At 37.6% G+C, this 18,844-nt stretch overlaps 1 protein-coding gene across 1 annotated transcript; it reads right to left on the bottom strand.

Annotated features, from left to right (window-relative positions):
- Nucleotides 1–3,166: 3,166 nt before the first annotated feature.
- Nucleotides 3,167–18,637, bottom strand: MCUR1 (mitochondrial calcium uniporter regulator 1). The gene is made up of 9 exons (XM_032182601.1): nucleotides 18,497–18,637; nucleotides 18,102–18,215; nucleotides 16,691–16,794; nucleotides 14,192–14,293; nucleotides 12,648–12,689; nucleotides 10,309–10,380; nucleotides 7,157–7,210; nucleotides 5,921–6,035; nucleotides 3,167–4,670 (listed from the first exon to the last, which is right to left on the bottom strand). The coding sequence occupies exons 1-9, from the start codon at nucleotides 18,594–18,596 to the stop codon at nucleotides 4,615–4,617; spliced, it is 759 nt and encodes a 252-aa protein (XP_032038492.1). The 5' UTR covers nucleotides 18,597–18,637; the 3' UTR covers nucleotides 3,167–4,614.
- Nucleotides 18,638–18,844: the final 207 nt, after the last annotated feature.

An 18,844-nucleotide genomic window follows, 5' to 3' on the forward strand; every position in this document is an offset into this window, starting at 1 on the left:
GATTTATGAAAATCTCCAGCCACACTCTGGGTCTGGTTGTGGTAGGTAGTCTTTAAAAGGCCCTTCTGAAGCAGCCTTTGTACTTACTTGTTTCTTGCATCAATAGAACTTCATAAATATATACTTGGTACACATTTGCCATAATAAAACAGATCCTGGGTACAGACACAAGAATGGTAGTGACGCAAATTAATCCAGACAAAACCACAATCAAAAGCAGCATACTTAAAGAGTTTTCTATTCATGAGGTAACCTGCATTGCAGACAGTCCTACATAAGAGGACTGCATGATTTCTAACAACTGAGAAGGACCAGAGCGTGCTGGAGATTAAAATACAAATCATGAGCTCAACTTTTCACACTGAGAAACCTGTCCTGCCTCCCTTCCCACACCCTGCCAAGATAACTATTACTCACACTATTGGTTCTGAGACAAACTCTGGAGCCCTGTACACAAGCTTGTTTTGATCAAATTCGATTGCCTGCAGTTAAGTATGCTGTTATTATATTCACGTACCATGCAGTTCTGTTTAAAGTTATCAGAACATGTGCCACTTAACATTTAAGAAAATTAAGAAATACACCCTTCTTTTATCTCACTACATTTTTATTCAGACAGCAAGAAGAAACTATTCACAAGGCTTGAACCAAGCTGATACAATTCAGACTACAGCGGGGCACCCAGTGAACTTCTGAGAGCTTGATAGGGTGCATAAAGGAACAGCACAGGGAGGCAGGGCATTTGAAATGTTACAACACATTAACACTCATAACTACAGGCATAAACATTGGCCCAGGACTGCTATTTGCATCAATACTTTATTACTCATTTCCAGTTTTTGATAACAGTTAGGTATCCTCCCAAGAAAACTGCTATCTTTTCTTGGAATGGAGAGAATTCAAAGGAACGCTATGCAAACACTGCTATTTTCCCTCTGTGATCTCTATCTAGTTACAAAACTGCACATTAAGGATTAGGGGAGTGTTCTGACCTAGAATTTAAGTCTAAAAGAAAGCATCAACACTATTGCTTTAAAACATGTGCTAACAGGGTTAAAAGAAAGTAATTTAAAAAATCATGTTTTAAGCCAAAGGAAGCTTCCTAACAAAGACACAGCAGGTTCTCCATCTCCAGTAGTGTATACATTTGCTTCTGATTAAAGTGAACCCCCATATTCCAGGCACAGTTGAGTTGATCGCAAACTGATAACTCTTATTTATGGGCTAAACAAATTAATTATTCAAGCAGTGAGCTTTATTCTTAAACAAACAATAACAAAAAAAGACAGACCACAACTAAAGGGCTCATCAATTCGAAGAGAAAGGTAGAGGAATAGCAATTTAAAGGAAAGTGCTGTCAAACTAATCAGTAAATAAATAATTTCTGCATACAGCTTTTCCCAATACACAAAACTTTTTTTTTTTTTTTTTTTTTAATTTTACAGTGTACTTACTCTTTGAAAAGAGGCTGTGTGTGGCAGTTTTGTAAAATAGTGAGTTGTATTCCACAGCTTTGATTATTTTCAAAATCATACTGAAGATAATCCACTTAATTAGTGGAAACTCAGTGGAAGATGCAAAAGCAAACTTTGCTCACACCTTGCAACTAGCAGGTTAAAGGAACGAGTCACAGGAATTGAGCTAACTGCAGAAAACAAAACACACCAAAAGCAAGGAAACAGTTTTCATGTGCCAGGTCTACAGATGGCAGCAAGGGTATGAAGAAAAAAGAAAAGCCATTTTTCACTGAAGTAGTATGTGTAAGACAAAATACACAGGAAGCAGGTAAAAGTATGCTTTCTTCAAAGTCAGTAGGAGCTGTAAAAAAGTACAAGGAGGTAGGATTTCACGTTTATGAAGGGTTCAGTTAAATGGATATTTACTACCAGAATAAGGCTTATAAAAGAAGTATTGAAATTAGTATGCAAAACACTCGTGTGTAGAAAAAAAAAAAAAAAAACACAAAGCAGACTTCATACCTACATTAAAAATAAGTCTTTATTTGTCAGCTCATGTTTTTAAGAATAACTCTTCGATATTCTGGGAAATGAATGATGCAATCAGCACCTGCAGTAGAGAAAGGGCTAAGCAGCATGTGATTTAACAGCAATAACTGTCAGTAACAGTTTAGTGAAAGTAAACACTTCAGTTAATACCAGTAAATTGGAGATGGCTCCCTCACAGGTTGTTACTGAAAACAAGAGGTAAAGCAAGACAGGCAAGCAGTTAAATTCCATATATTCTCACTAATATATTACAAATAAATACAGTTTTGTAAGACCTCTGGATCTCTTAGATGTTCTACAAAACACAAGGAACCTTTAGGATCAACTTCAGGTTTTTAAACAGTACTTTTCACATTTTTTTGAAATTCTTTGAAAAATCAAAATCTGAAACCAGAGAACCAAAAGTATTTCTGTACCATCTAATTGCTTCTGATACTAAACACTATAAAGCATGATGCAGAAAAAGTATTACAGGAAAAAAAATGGGAAGAGTACCAACTAAGGTCTCCTAGTGATCATTTGACACTCACTGTTGCTTTCCAAGAGATATTTAGCAGTACCCTGATGTATTTGCTTCCCACCTGTAACAAAACTTAGCCTTTGTAAGCTAGGAAATAACAATTATTTTCTAATTGTGTTTTTGTTTTTTTCCTGAAAAACATATTAAAGTCATTGCTTGTTTGAAACACACCAGAAAGTGCTATTTTTCTGACTTTGCTAAGAATTACTTAAGCGACTATTTATCAGATGCTCAGGCATACAGGTAAAGATGTAAAGATTTCACAGACACTGTTCTGTGAAGATAGGAATCAAGATATTCCTAAAATTAAGTTATAGATTCTCTATTTGAGAACGTGTCAAGTCCGATACAAAAAAAATATATATATATTGTTCTGTTTTTGTTTTTTAATAAAAAAGTGAAAATCTGGAATATAGATTAATTCAATTTAGAGAGTTTGTTAGGTTAGCACAAGGAAAACTATTATCGTGAAATAGCCATCTATACCAACTTTTCTTTCCTTTTCAGTGTTATAGTGGTTGTTGACTTTGCTAATTCTTAGCTTTCAAAGTCTCACTAACAGTGAATTACCTTTAAAAAAATATCAAAAGATTGCAAATTCATTTAAGAAGTTTCATTAATAATGAAAACTCAGCATAACTCTACGAAATATCCAAAATTCTTTATTTCAGGCCAGTACAGTATTGTTACAGGCATCCATCTCTTCCTCCTCACTTAGATACAATCCAAGTTGGCACTCCCAACCACCAAGAAAGTTAAATGGTTACTTAGATGGTTACTAGATTACAGGCACAAAGTAGGCAAACAGCTTTACTTTCAAAAAGCAAAGCCATGACTGTGCTCTAACAGCATTTGTTACTAGTGCATATGTTGTTCTCCTCTCCTAAGAGGCAAGATTAGGAAATTTCACTTAATGGAAGGAGCACAGATGACAGCCCTGTTAATAAACCCGTTGTTTCATCAGTAGAGGAATGATGTACGTATCTGGATACACTGGACACTTCCCTTCATAGCTTTCAGTTGCATTTACTAGTACACATGGGCTTGCACAGAATGAGATTAAATATCCTTTTAGTCTTCATTACTGCTTTCATTGTTATAATCACTACCAAAGTTCCACATTTGAAGAACCACGATTTTTTTTCCTGAAATAAAACAAGAAGAGCAAACAAACAAAAACCAGAGTATTGCAATTCCCTCATGTATGACAGTGCTTCATAACTACCAGCTAAACATCTTTTCCCTATCTAGAAACATTTTCCATAAAGGAAGCAGCACCAGAGACGGTTTGTATCATTTAACCATAAGAATAACAGTGGTGTATTTTACTGCATTTCAAACCTCCAGTTACAGTGGTTAACAGTTAGCATATGGAATGAGTATCAGATTTTTAATATGTACCAAAGGCCAGTTAGTAAAAACAAGTAAACAAACAAACAAACCACTCTACAAATATATTACAAACAAAACTAGCAGAAAATACTGCTATCGTGAAAGATGATTGACTGAATGGTCATCTGAAAAACAAGCTGATGACTCTATTATTATAAAAATAGCAAGACAAATGTTCGATCATAACATCTGTATGAACAAGTAAGAAGTAAGCGTGATTCCGTGAACACAAATCTTATTTACACAAGAGTGTCTCCGAGCCACAAAATGTAGTTTCCGTTTTATGTTAATAATCATAATTCCAGTCCGATACATGCAGTTGACACCGGTAAGCATGTCTAAATAGGCAACAAAACGTAACTCCTGCAGATTCTTCTCTACAGCATGCAGCCCTATATGACTGGTATGAATGCCCGTCTTTATGTGGCACTTCAACAGCAAGGTGTACCGCAGTTGAGAGTGAAGGGAAACAGCAGAAGTGCTTACACCATGCTTTGATCAGAGGTAACTTTCAAAATATGCACAACATATGTACAATTTGATCCTAGGCACGTCTTTGGTTACATTCTCAATATAGTCTGCTTCACAGAAAAATACATAAAAACATTCAAGACTTGGTTGAAGTCCAGGCAAAGATAAAAAGTTCTTTGTTTTCAGAAAGCACGACAGTAGAAGTCCCTTTAAATTGATGCTTTATTATATCCATAAACGATAAAATCCCAGTGCTACTGTAAGGCATGTAAATACTGAACCTGAAAGAAAATAAAAGCAAGAAAGAAAACAGAGACAATGAATCATTAGCTCTTAGAACACTTCTACAGAAAACTAAGTATACAACGGGCTACAATATTAAAGGTGTAATTGCTACTCCTTCCCAATGTCAGAAAATACAGTTTTTAATTTACAGAACACAATTTCAAGGCAGAGGGGCACAAAAATGATGAAGGAAGAAAAGAGGATGCAGGAAAAATGGCCTGGAAGACTCAAAAGATTGGAAAAACACCTTAGTTGCTTACCTTTTTAAAAAAAAAAAAAAAAACAACAAAACACCCTCAATTTGGCAAGTTACAGATGTAAAATGAAGAACTGAATAACAGGATTATTAAATCACAGTCAAGTATTCACACAAATACATGCAAACTAATGAGGCTTATTGATTTGTATTTTTAAATTCCTATTGAATTACATCAACTTTTGGTTTCTAGATATACACACGATTTTTGCCATTGTCTGCAAACAGTAGCACTTGAAGTAAGTTTGTGTTTTATGTATTTGGTTTTACTTCCATGTGGAATTCAATACTTTTTTGAATAGAGATAGTGGGGAAAAGAACTTCCTCTCATTTTAATAAATTGCCTTTTATTTTCCAGTAATGGTTCACTGTAAAAGAATATCCCTGATGTACAGTACTATGAATAGACATGATAGTCCTTATGATAAAACCTATTGTGAAAGAATAATCAAAAAGTCTAAATCAGAAGAATAACTTCTACTGTTAACTTGTTCATTTAATAGCACTGCATACGCAGCTGAAAAATGTCAAAATATTGAATTTACCTAGAGCAATAATGTATTTTTTCTAACATACATGCCTGAAAAATGAGCACTTAAGGAATGTGATAATGAACAGTCAAAAAGCCAGAATTGTTCCATTTTGTAGACAGAGCTCCAACAAAAGCCCTAGAAACACATGCAGCAGGCTGCTTTTATAAAATAAGTCAGGCATACATGAACTTTTTGACCGTTATTGACAGCCAGTCTTTTAGATTTCTCACACACATTATTATTACAGTATAAAGAAAGTGAAAAGCACACAGCCCATGCAAAATGAAGCTGCAAATCACAGAAAACTTTCTCTAAGTTAAGTACACAAATAACCTTGCTGATATCAACTGTGACTACTTCAAGAATTTTATTTGAATTAGGGCCTTCGTGAATACCGTCAATTGAAAGTTTGCAAAAATGCTGTTAGGCTTAATAGTTTCAACATCAGATTCCTTACCTGCCAAGTACTTAATGTTATCGAGTTTGTGTGATTCAAGCATTGTTTTTAGATCTGCAACTTCTGTGTCTATTTTTCTGTCTGTTTGGGTCAGAGCTCGATCTTGTTGTGCATGCTGGAAAACAAAGCAACAAACATAAACGATTTGAACAGTTCTGAGTTAATTTAGAAATGTAACCCATTCTTTTAAGTTGCATTTCTGACCTCTCCTTAAATGTATGTTAATGAAATAATTTGCATTCAAAGCAAACAAGTTCCTTCCTGGCTTATTATATCCATGAAATTGAAAAATTTGGTGAACTTGGTAAACTTACATGACTACTTGCTTCCTAACATGTAATCTAGAAAGGGGCAGAACTGGATGCCTTCTTCTCTCAATCTAGCAGCATAATCATTAACTTTAATCTGTCACTTGGCCCACAGATGTTCAAGTCACTGCTCAATTATAATAGCTATTGAGATGTCTAAGAGCCTCTTGTGACAGAAACATACTGGAGCATGAAAATTTATGGATCATTAGAAATACTAAGAATTGGTCTTCTGATGTATAAAGCGTGCCTTCATCTTCCAATGAATTCTACCACTAAAACAGCGATAGACAGACTTCAGAATCTGATTATGACAGAAGAACAAACGTCTATGAAAGAAATGGGATGGAGTTATTACTCAGAGAAGACTGAAAGACAAGACTTTTTAACTCAGATCAACACCTTCTGTGGTGCTGATATTTTCAAATCAGCACTACTGAAACATTTTCAATCAGTTAATGATTTGTTAATGATTTACTGCTAGACTTCTTCCGATGGCTAATTCCTGATAGTACAGAAATAAAACAAAATGAAGACGAAGAGCTTAGTAAAAGCCTCCCCCTAAAATGAAGCCAAATCAATCTAGCAGTGTGTCACACTGAACATGGAAAAAATCATTGATTTCAGAAGAACTAACGTAAAATTCTGTCTAGAGAAAATACCACATGCATGAAGTTTCAAAACAAACTGACCATTGAACAGTTTATATAGACACAGAGGAAACCTATTAATATATATGAAAGCCTTTTTATTCTGTAGACACTTCAGTCAGCTGTACTAATATGGAAGCGCACGGGGAAATAATAAATCTCAATGACATTTTGTACATGAAAGTGTCTAAGCACATGAGCAACTTCACAAAGAATACCTGGTCTATAACATGAGCATAAAAAGCTTTTTTTTATACGATTAGCTACCAAGTCCTTACCAATTCCACTATTTCTGTCCTCATTTCAAGTAGTTTTCTTTCATTGAGTGAATACTGGAAAGGGGAAAAAAGAAAGAAAAGTAAACATGATATTGTCTTTAAACCTTTTCCCCCCATTTAAATGTGTATTGCTTGGTTTCCAAGTTCTGTAAAAATAAAAAAAATGGATCTGAAAAAGAATGTTGTCTGACAACACTTGAGAAAGTGTATTGTAGGATGACTGTTGTCATCCCACAAAGCAGAATTCAGACAGGTTTTCAGCCACTCTTCTGAACTGCAAAGTGCAACAAGTCCAAGACAATCATCATCTGCAACACTGATATACATTAATAATGGTAGAATGCAATGGTTCCTGTCCACTACTGGAGCAATTCAATTATTCATAGGACAGCTGCTAAACCAGTCTACAGTGCAGAGTATTAAGGTCATCGGGCTCCCATCTCAGAATGCTCAGTTACACAGCAATAACCTCATCTGTTGACATTCCCACATGGAAAGTCACTTTATTTTTCCTCCAGTCTGGAAGCGTATTCCACCTTAATATTAAACTCAGATTAATCTATGTAAATGCCTCAGCATTGAAAAAAACTCTCCAGCATCTCCAGTATCTACAGCAATATTTGGACTTCTGACTGATCTAAAGATCAAGAAATAGCACAAGGCTACAAATGTGGAAAAGAAGAGACAAATAATAGCATTTCTACAATTCATTAAACATTTTTTTTGCTAAATTCTACAGATTGAAAAGGACAAGGAAAAAAAATGAAATTTATATTTATGTAAAATGTCTAAAAGTGGTAAGATGGCAAAACTTATAAAAGAATAATTTAAAATCAGGTTTGAAATAAAATTTCACGTAAGAACAATGCCTCGTTAATAAACTGGTCATCACTATCAAAAATAGTAGTATATTTAAAATAAACAGTGTAATGGATTGAAATAATTTCTGTTTAAATAGATGTTGTTGGCCAAATAGACTTCTTTTTTAGAATAATTTATACTCTGCAAACATCTTTCTTGATGTCCATATTCATTCAAATTTGCCTTGGGGCTAGAGCTCCCTAGGTCGAACACAGGGATTTCAAATTGCACTTTAAGAAAGTGAAATACACCCTTTTCCTACGAAGAATCAACACAAATCTGTAATAACACAAGTACAGAAAGAGGAAAGGCAAGGTTAACCCCACCCTGAAATTAAACAGGGAGATTTCCCCTTAAGTCCACATGTTTTTCCACAATGCAGAGAAAATTCAGTTCTGTCAGATGCATCTTGATATTTTTAAACAGCCAGCTTAGAGGCACTGCGATGCATGAACAATATGAATATAAATAGAAATCTGTACTGTACTTCAAGTTTCTAAATTGCATCTATATCATTGCAGATATAAATCAGGGCACAAGCAGATGTGCATTAAGCAACAAAGAATTCACTAGGAAATGTAAAGTGGAACTAACTTATTCAGATAAAGCATTTGCAGTTCAAAACATTAAAAACACTGACATCAGTGTTGACAAATTAAGATATTCTCCTTCAGATTTTAGTCCAAGCAGAACTGAAACATAAGAACTTTTTACTTAAAGTAAATAGTTAAGTCAATTTAGACTTAGGACATTTCTCTTCTGAATAATAGTTCTGTAAGAATGCATAGTAAACTTCAATAATCTGAGTCTTATTCTCACAAAGACAGACATTCAGTCTTAAGTCACGTTAGCATCCAAGTAAATATAGTGATGCTCTACTACAGAAAATACTGGATTATGTTCTTGTCCCCAGTTCAGCATATATGCTGCAACCTGCCCCATATCTGTCTGCATTTTCCTTTTCTGTTCATGCATGACAAAGCTGGCAATTAAAGTAGGGGAGTGCTGGGAGTAAGAGTAGTTTTGAAGGAAACTATGAAACTGTAGTTGCATGACAGACTAAGTTAATCAACTTTCTTAAAAGAAAATTCACAGCTGCAAGGCTTGCTTTTTCTGGGAGGCAGTTGAAGTGATGCAGTATTATAAGCAACAAAGTCCAGATTTCAGGGTTCTACATAAATATACAAAGAAATGGTAGTACCTAATTCATCACCTGTGAAATGTGTTTAAATAGGTTTTTTGAAGCCCAAAGTATTTCAAAGCTTTGGATCCACACAGTTCATACATTTTGTATGAAGTTGTTCAAAACAAACAAACAAACAAAAAAAAAACCACACAACCACCAGCATAAAGTATTGATCTTTAAAAATGGACCTTATCTGCTCCACTTGTATTTTATTCAAGCATATACCAGGGGATAACAGGCTGTTAGTCATTATACTCATTCACCAACTCAACTGTTACCTGAACTGATCACTATGAATAACTTCAAGGGGCACACACAAAAGTTAGATGACTTCTACTTTAACAGTTCTTATTGCCTAGACCGCAGATGAATATTACTTCACTATGCACTTGTGATAATAGGACTGAATAAGAAATACAATTTGCAGTAAAGTGCTACTGAAAAATCTTTCAATTTAGATTATGCAATTTGAGATCCTAAAAGCTATTCAAGAGATCTACGGGAATAGATTTCTATTTAGACTGCTACATATAGTGCAAAAACTTATCTTCTAGTTTTTCCTCTAAGTTACTCTAATTAAAGAGGATGTAAATTCAGCTCTACCAGATATTTCAAAGTTTAAAAGAACCCAAATCTTTAAAACAACCCTAATCAGTATCAATTACAATAAAAACCAATCCCAACTATTTTCACAATAGGTAATGCCTGACAAACTAGCCACACTAAATTCTCTAGCTATAGGGAAATAATACATCTTCAGTGATGACAAGTGTAATGAAACGTGGATGCTTAATTCAGTGTGAAAATAGAGCTATACTAACAACATGAAAAAATCTCCATGTGGCTAGTCAGCATATTTAAATACAAAAATCTATTGTATTTAAATGTAGTACACTGATATTAAATCAGTATCAAGAGACAGACATACAAAAGCCAAACAATACTACTACACCTTGTACTATAGAAACTTAAGGATGAGTAATGTGGATTAACAGTATCTTGAAAACAAACAACACTACAGATTAATATCAAAATCACATTCTTACCCAAATTAGGAGACTATTCAATGTTTGGATTCTTCTAGAAGAATGCAAATAAAACTTACCAATTCTTTTACTCTGCTCTTTTCTAGGTTTAGGTTCAACTTGTTATCTGCTCGCACTTTAGTAATTTCATCCTAATGGGGAAAAAATTATGAAGCAGTGAGCATGAATTTCTATTTATTCATGAGCAAAATAAGTTAGGAAAATATATTGTGCTTTCTTTAATTAGAGAGCAGATTGATTCCCAAGACACGTAGTGTGCATCTTCTTCCAAAGTACAAATGTTCCAACCTTCCCCCATGAAAATACTCATGTTCTGTAGTATGAACTCATTCTCACTGGAATGAGTCAAAAACTAAACTGCTTTTACACCAGAACACTGAAAACAGCAGCTGATTGAGAGCACATCCTTCTACAAGTGCTGCTAGGAATGTGTCATATCCCATGACTCACTGATTTCAGAAATCCATGCCTAAGTACACTTGTAAGAGGGACTTCTGTGAAGGAATCTTGATGCTCAAGATAATGTTATAAAGTAGTTTCCAACTTTGCAATTTTGAAGAAAATCTGTTTCTAAAGACTATATCTAGGGCTTTCAGAAAAAAAAGAAAAAAAAAAAAAGCTACAGGTTTAGAACTCAGAAAACGTTTATTGTATTATAAACTTCTGACTTTTTACACTACCATTAAATTATATACTTCATGGATAGCTCTAAGTGATTCCTATTTCTCGCAGTGACAGCTGCCACTTTAATGCAACCTCCCAGCAGGAATTCCAGCCAGCTGACGGTTTGTCATGAGGCAAACCGCTGATCTAACGAATGTGTGGGAGAAGCAAGAGTTTGATGATGCTCTGGGATATTCTACAGTTTAAAAACAAGCAAGCATCTCTCAAGTAGACCAATGTCAGCTAGTCAAGACTTCATTAAATCAGGATGAACAATAATCACACTGTTTCTGTGCTAGAATTTTTGAACTTTAACTGTGTTGTAATTAGATGTCATTACAGCACGTGTTACAATTCAATGAAATTGAGAAGTCTGAAATATTTTTTTCCTTCATTTTTTACAACATTGTGTCATTCTGTCTTTCAGATGAAAAAGTATGAGCAAATGTAATTACTGCAAGGGCAAATCATTTTATATTTCCAGATAAAAGTTAAATTTAAGATATCTTGCTTTAAAAAAAGATGACAGATCCTTCATATTCTACCATTGAATATACTAACTCAGCTTATTTTTTACTTGCATAGAAATAAGTTACAAGTCAAAAATCAGATGCCAACCATTTTAAAAAATGGTATACTGAAAGCCTAGATGCATTAAGTATTTCACAGCATTATATAAAACACGTGAGACTAACCCTGAGAAATTTATTCTCCTTTTGGAGTTAACATAGCAAAGAAGAATTGAAGATAATAGGGAAGAAATGACAAGGAGGGCACTACACTTAACTTGATCACATTGTCAGCTAACTTGACAAGACAATGTTTTGACAGTTTCACTGGCAAATCCTATGGTAGGAAAGGTGCTCCATCCTCCCAGGTAAGAAGGCTATCATAGGAAGAAACAACATTTCTGAAGTAAGAGGACCATATTCCCTATGAACAGTTAAGAGTTACCTGGTTTCCAATCTTAATGCTTTTTGCAAGAATTTTTTCTTTCTGCGTAAAAGCTGCATATGACTACACACTCGTCTAAATTTTGAGACTTAAGCTAAGGCTTTGAGACAATCTTGATTTTGACGTTAGAAAGCTATTTGGAATGTTACTCAGGAGAGGAAAAAAAAAAGAACAAAAGCAGCATTGATCTTTAAACCTAGTAAGAATAAGAACCTGTAGATAATTCCTAGATAAGTTTCCTCCAAAGAGTCTGCTTTCTTGCTAAGGTTATTTGTTCCCAAACAAATGGGACCAAACATAATGGCACCAAACTTAGTGGCTTAAAGAAGTCATTTGAAAACTATTTTAAGTTCTGAACAGCTAACAGAAAAATCTTCAGGAAAAGAGAAATACTGTAACCCATTATTAAGTGCTGTAATTTTGAAAGTGTGTTGCATTTTGAATACGATAACCAGCCCTAAACACAGGGCTGGTTAAATCACTCAGCCTTAATCATGATGTGCCAGCTACCTACTTTCTGAGTCTGAGTTAAGGAAAAAGTATTCAGATAATTTTTTTCTTCACCACTTAGTGATGATTTGTTTACAGTTGTCACCATTAATTAAATATGCATGAAATTGACCTTGCTGCAGCCCATACTGTACCATCAATTGCTGTTTCAGTGTCCTATATATCACAACAATCAAGCACAAATTTTAGAATAAGACGCTAAGAGAAACAATTACTTTTAAAGCAAACCAGACGGATATTAATTCTTAATTATATTGGTAGAGCATCTTACCATGACTTGCTTCTTTATCTGCTGGAGTTCAAGTTTTATTTTCTGGGAAAATAAAAAAATGTACACTTCTATTATTGCATACAAACAACCTCAATCTAGAAATACTAATGAATGTGCACCTAATACTAATGAATGTAGGAAAAACTACAATGCATCATGTGAAAAGGAAGGCAGAATGAACATGGTTTTATTATCTATATCCTCAGTACACGTGTAGATATATCCACACATACACAGATGCACAATCACTCATTACTACAGATTTCCAACCAGCAACACAAGACAGAAGCTAACAGTGCTCCACAGCAGTAAAGGTGGCCAAATGCATAGGAAGTTTTAGTAAAGAGTAAACACAGACAAAGGTAAATGATTATTCCCCCATATCTAGCATTTTTGAGTCTGCATCGAGCTGTGTCCAGCTTTAGGCTCTCCCTGGTACGAGACAGATGTTGACATGCTGGAGCAAGACGAGCTGAGAGCCACCGAGATGATGGGAGGCTGGAGCACACAAGGTAAGTGTGGACAGCAGGGAGAAGCAGAGGGGTTTGCTCAGCCTCAAGAAGAGGCAGCCTCATGGCAATCATACTGCAGCCAGCAACTCCCCCCATGGTCTCTAAAGGTCCCTTCCAACCCAGTTTATTCTATCACTTTCTCTCTTTCAAAAGACATGTGAAATAGGAATAGTAGTAGTTGTAGTGGATTATCTGTTTTGTTTCCTTCAATTGTGCATGAACTAGCAACCTGCAAGGATCTACAAGGATCCCTTTTGCCTGTCTTGTTCTGTGTGTATTCAGTTAGCTATGAGTTGATGAAATAACATGTGACCCGACTCTCCTCTTGCCGTATGTTCTCACTATCACCTTCTTTTTTGGCTAAATATAGTCAAAACATGAGATCATGTTAAAGAGTTGAAAAAAATAATAATCACAGAATCCCAGAAACGTTGAACTGAGATTGGACCTCCAAAGATCATCCTGTCCAACCCCTTGCTCGAAGCAGGGACAACTAGAGCAGGCTGCTCAAGGCCATGTCCAGTTGGGTTTTGATTATCTCCAGGATAGGGACTTCACAGCCTCCCCAAGTATCTTATTCCAGCGTTCAACCAACCTTACAGTAAAAAAGGTTTTTCTTACGTTCAAACAGAATTTCCTGCATTTCAATCTGGGCCAGTTATCTATTTTTCTGCCACTGGACACCAGTGGAAAAATCTTCTCCATCTTTACTATACCGTCCTTTCAAATATTTGTACACACTGATGAGACCCTACTCTTTTTCTAAGCCAAGCATTCCCAGCTCTTGCAGCTATTTCCACAGAATGCTGTGTTGCCATCTGGAGGGACCTTAACAGTCTGGTGGGTCAGCCACTCCTCCCAGCCTTGCAGCACCTGCAAACTTGCCAAGGTTGCGCTCTGCCCCTTCATGAGGTCATCAACGAAGGTGTTTAACCGTATTAGCACTCAAGTAGACCTCCTGGGTACAAAACTCTTCTTTACATCATTAGAAAAAATAAGCAAGTGCTAGAATTCCAAAATACTGATCTTTACCTCATTTTCTGAACGGAGTGCTGAAAATTCACTTTTCTCCAAAATAATCATGTCCTTTTTCACTGCACCAATGTGGGACATTACTTGCTGAAGAGCGATCTCCTTTAAAAGAAGAAAGAAAAGCCTCAGAACATACAACCACAATGCTTTTTCTCAGATGCGCATGCAAATACAATGGGGTATTCTGGTACTCTAAAATTTGTAACCCTGAAACTTTAGAAATTATCTCCGTTTCAAAAGACAAGATAAATTAAGCGAGAGTGACAAAATAAGTGAGTTATGCTCACATGTTAGTAACGTTTGAAAAAAAAAAAAATCAGCGGTACTAACATGGGTCAAAATAGTTCAATTAATAGCATAGAAAATAGTTTCTTCCAAGTATTCAAATTCTTAAGCTAGGAAGGGCATTAGGGACAGAGATGTCCATGTGCTAAATGAGGAAAGCTGACTTTCAGGCCAAGACTCCCCAGTGCAACCATGCTCTTTCGTAATTGCCCTCTGTTCCACCTCCCCCTGCATGAAGGCTCACCCTGCTTCCCTACTCAGCTAACCAAAATCATGCACTATATTCATACTTTAAAATGCTCTTCTCAGTCTTTTATACCAAACTGACAGAAGAAAAACAAGCATCCTCCACATCTTTAGAAGATGGATAGGTCTCTCTGTAGACATTTTTCTAGATCCTATGCTATCCACTTGCAAACAGGGACTCCTTTTTCTTCTCTGAACATCCACCTCTAAAAAGTAGGCCCTTGCTTTTGATTCTGGACTAACACCCTTACAAATCTGACAGTGCACTCTAACTTCACTTTTGTCAGGTAATGCTATTTTAATTTATGGCATAGTATTTCTAAGTGGCATCTGGAGACGCCTCACTAGCCTATCTGACTACAGCACTGGAAAAAAACAATGGGTCAGTATGCTGGATTTACCAGAAAAAGAGTACTGCCATAGATGCCTTTTCTCTTATTCCATGAAGTGCCCATCATTCTCTCCACGCTTGACTGAACCCAATAAAATAGAGAACAGCTTCTTCCATATTCTATCTCTTCCTCATCTAAATACATACACACATATTTATTGTGAAGGCTTTAATCTGTTTAGTGTAATGCTTCAGCTTTTACATATCCAGCTTTGGGCTAATGGCAACAGCTACACCTGCAGTTTTTCAAACCCTCTTCCAATTCTTCATTCTCTTGTGGCATAAGCCCTTATGCATTCAGACTGTAACAAACTACAGGTTTGTCATGTTACTCAGGACTCAGGGCAACACACATACTTCCTGAGCATGCCATACAAACTTGTACATGGAGGTAAAGACGCAATGATTGCTTATCATAAAACGCAACCAACCATGGGGGAAAGGTTCCCTTTAACATTGTATTCTTTGATCTGCTGTGGAACAAATTCAGTACAGGAAGAAGTGCTTTAATATCTGCTTTGCCTGGAATCTAAGAGCTAGAAAAGAGGGGCTGAAGCCTCACTGGGTGGAAGATGGTGCAAAATCTACTCTTTAAAGAGACGGTCCAGTGCAGAGGTTATTATACCACAAAGACAGCAGCTGCAGTTTTCTCTTGTTTAAGATGATGACCCAGTCACTACAAAATGAGTTAAGAGTCTATGTTTGGAAAGTGACTTGAGGCTCTGAATCCCAGCCTCACAGAGCAGCCTAAGAGGTGGTATTTTAGCTATGTTGCTTGTCAGCATGGTCGGCTTGACTAGCTTACACGTCAGGGAATTCCTCACAGGTAAAACCACCATTCCCTCAATGCTAACAACTCAGTTCAAGTCTATGAAATTTTCTGGTAGCCAGGAATCTCTGTAGATACTCAGCATTATTGTTCTATATCCAAGCAAATTTTCTTCACTTCCACCAAGATGTATACATGCTGGGTGGGTTTAGAAGATACCACAAACAATGTATACAAAGGAAACTGACAGCTTTCAATAGCAGCATCTAAAATAGACTGTTCCTATATGTTACCAGTATATAAAATTATACCAACCACACCCTAAAAGACATCATAAAGAAACAACTGAATTCTAATACAATATGAATATTATGACAGAAAGATAAATCAAGAAAGACCACATAACTGCATGGTAAATGATAGACAAAATCTTTATGTTGTTGCTACAGATCTAGACAAGAATATACATAGTAGCCATAACTATTCAAATCCACGCATTGAGTACCTCCTATGTCTGTGTAAAATCCTTCTCAGCAATTCTATTTCAGGCTACAGTAAGGCTGAAAACAAAAAACTATCTGTGGATCGTGCACCAACTCACAGTTCCTTAGTTTCGAGGTCCATCACAACACTGGTAAGTATTTGTGAAATTCAAGACAAAACTCAATACCCAATAGGGACATTTGTTCTTCACTTTTAAACTTTTAAAATCCAGTGTCTAACAGTGAATAATACTAGCAATGCGTATTTCATTAGCAGACGTGCCAGATTTCAGTTGACTTTAACCCCACAACTTCTTTGAGCTGACCTGCTGTACTTTGGTCACCATGTCCTTGTAGATCATATCCAGGTTGGTGTTCATGATTTTCACTAATGCAGATACGATCACCTCCGACTGCTGGGTAGTGAACCCTGAGCAAGACAAAACATAGCAAGATTCATATACCAACATCCAGACAGCTTATGAAAATACCACCTTCTAATACTCATAATGAGGTTAAAAAAAAAAAAAAATCAGCCATAAAAGGTAAAAAGAACATATTTCTCTCCACGTAACACTAGCAAAAGAACGCAACCAGGCAGTACACCCAATCTCCTCCACCCCAGAATGACATCTGTGACGTTATATAGCTACTTCTGTAGTACAGCACCATTATAGCACCATTACAATACCAGCAAGAGAAGTGCTGAAAGTTTTTCTAAAAGTATTATGCAGTGTCATCTCTCACGTGGTTATTTCTACCAACAAGAATCCTGGCCTTCAAAAGCCAATACCTACTTTTAGTATCCCTACGTATACCACTGACAATATGCAAATCCCAGCAATCCAATGATTTTAGTCTTATCAGCCTCTGAGTCACCATGAAAAAGCCCTTTACATTGAGTATGTTGTGAACTATTGTAAAACATAGTCCCTAGAAATACTCTCAACTTTCCTACTTCCAAAACATAGGAGAACGTGTCATGAACGAGATTTAATAATTATGGAGAGGGTGATTGTTTCAAATATGTAGCAGGTTAGTGTCAGAAAGCAGCAATGAGGTCTGAAAGCAAGTTCCTTTCAATAGCTGAGCTGATTTAATCATTTGCCATTGCCAGAAGGAGAGACCTCTCCTCACTCTATTCTTTCCCCTCCTCGTGCCACTTTATATGAGTCTTGGTGCTCACTCAACTGCTCTGTGAGCTCATTAAACTAATGTCTCAGAATACTAATCAAGCAAAGAGCTGTATAATTTCCTGAGAACGAGGTTGGCACACGTGCAATCACACGTTTGGGGGAAAGGGAGTGGGACCTCTCCTGAAAAGCGAGCTGTGCTGACCTTCCCCACCTCAGTAACATCACACTGAAATGAAGATAATCTACTGCATATGTCATAGCATAAGAAGAGCTGTATTTTATATTGTTCTACACTCCAAAGCTGCATTTTTTTGGGGCAGCCCATTTCCAGTCCTATTACAGCACATTGTTGTGCATTGCTGCGGTTTAGTGGGGCAGGCAGCTAGACACCACAAGGCTGCTGGGCGATCCAGGAGAGACCACCAGGGCGTTATCACCGTGCTTCAAGGCTCTGTTCCCTAAAGATGCAGGCACCCAGAAGGCACAAAAGACAACGCGTAAATCCAAACCTCTAACACCACAGGTCAAGGGGAGGCAATTCGCCAGGCAATTCTGCATAAAGCCCTTATGGATGAAAAGCTGCGTGTTCAGGGCACGTTACCATTCTCTTCCAAGAGGCACACCAGCGCATGAGTGTCGAAGAAGAGCCTCCTGCTGCCCAGCAGGGAGGCGCTGCCCTTGCCATGCGAGGACCCTGGCGCTGAGGTGCTGACACCTGGGGGGGGGGAGGGGAAGACAAAACAACGAAAAAAACCACATTTTTATGAGGAAACAGCCAACCGAGGGGCACCCACCCGACTGGGGAGCTCCCTATGAGCATCCTAACGACGCCGTGGATTAAGCAACGCACGCCTTTTGGGTATCGCGACAGGCTGCGACACGCTTTGCCACCAAACCCGAGACGTGCCCCCCCTCCCCGTCCCCTCACCACCCTCCTCTGCCCTTCTCCCCCCTACCCCCCCCATCCCCCGCGGGCGAGGGGCGCGCGGCGCTCACGTGACGCGGCGGCGGCGGCACGGTGCGGGAGGGCGCCTCGGGGCCGCAGCACCAGCAGCGCCCGCCTCCCGCCGCTCACGGCCGCCGGGGCCCGGGCCATGGCGCCCGGTGCCGACCGGAGGCGACGGGGAGGGAGGAGGGGAAGCCGCCGCTACCGGAAAGCCATGGCTGGGCTCCCTGCCCCGCCGCCTACCCTTCCGCCACGACCCGCCGCCCGCTTCCGCATCCGGGGGTTGGCTTTGTGGTTGGCGGCGCGGTGGTGGAGAGGAAAGCGGAGCGGGCGGGAAGCTCCTGAGGGAGTTTGGGGGTGGTGGGGACGGACAGAGACAGGCAGACAGACATCACTTA

The sequence above is a fragment of the Aythya fuligula genome, chromosome 2 (assembly GCF_009819795.1).
Source record: "Aythya fuligula isolate bAytFul2 chromosome 2, bAytFul2.pri, whole genome shotgun sequence".
Classification (NCBI taxonomy): domain Eukaryota; kingdom Metazoa; phylum Chordata; class Aves; order Anseriformes; family Anatidae; genus Aythya; species Aythya fuligula.

Excerpts from the sequence above, each read along its gene's own strand:
- MCUR1 (XM_032182601.1), bottom strand. The coding sequence starts at position 18,596 with ATGGCCCGGGCCCCGGCGGCCGTGAGCGGCGGGAGGCGGGCGCTGCTG. Across the intron at positions 7,211-10,308 it reads AGAGCAGAGTAAAAGAATTG|TATTCACTCAATGAAAGAAA; the intron begins GTAAGTTTTATT and ends TCCCCTTTCCAG. Across the intron at positions 4,671-5,920 it reads TAACATTAAGTACTTGGCAG|GTTCAGTATTTACATGCCTT; the intron begins GTAAGGAATCTG and ends ATTTTCTTTCAG.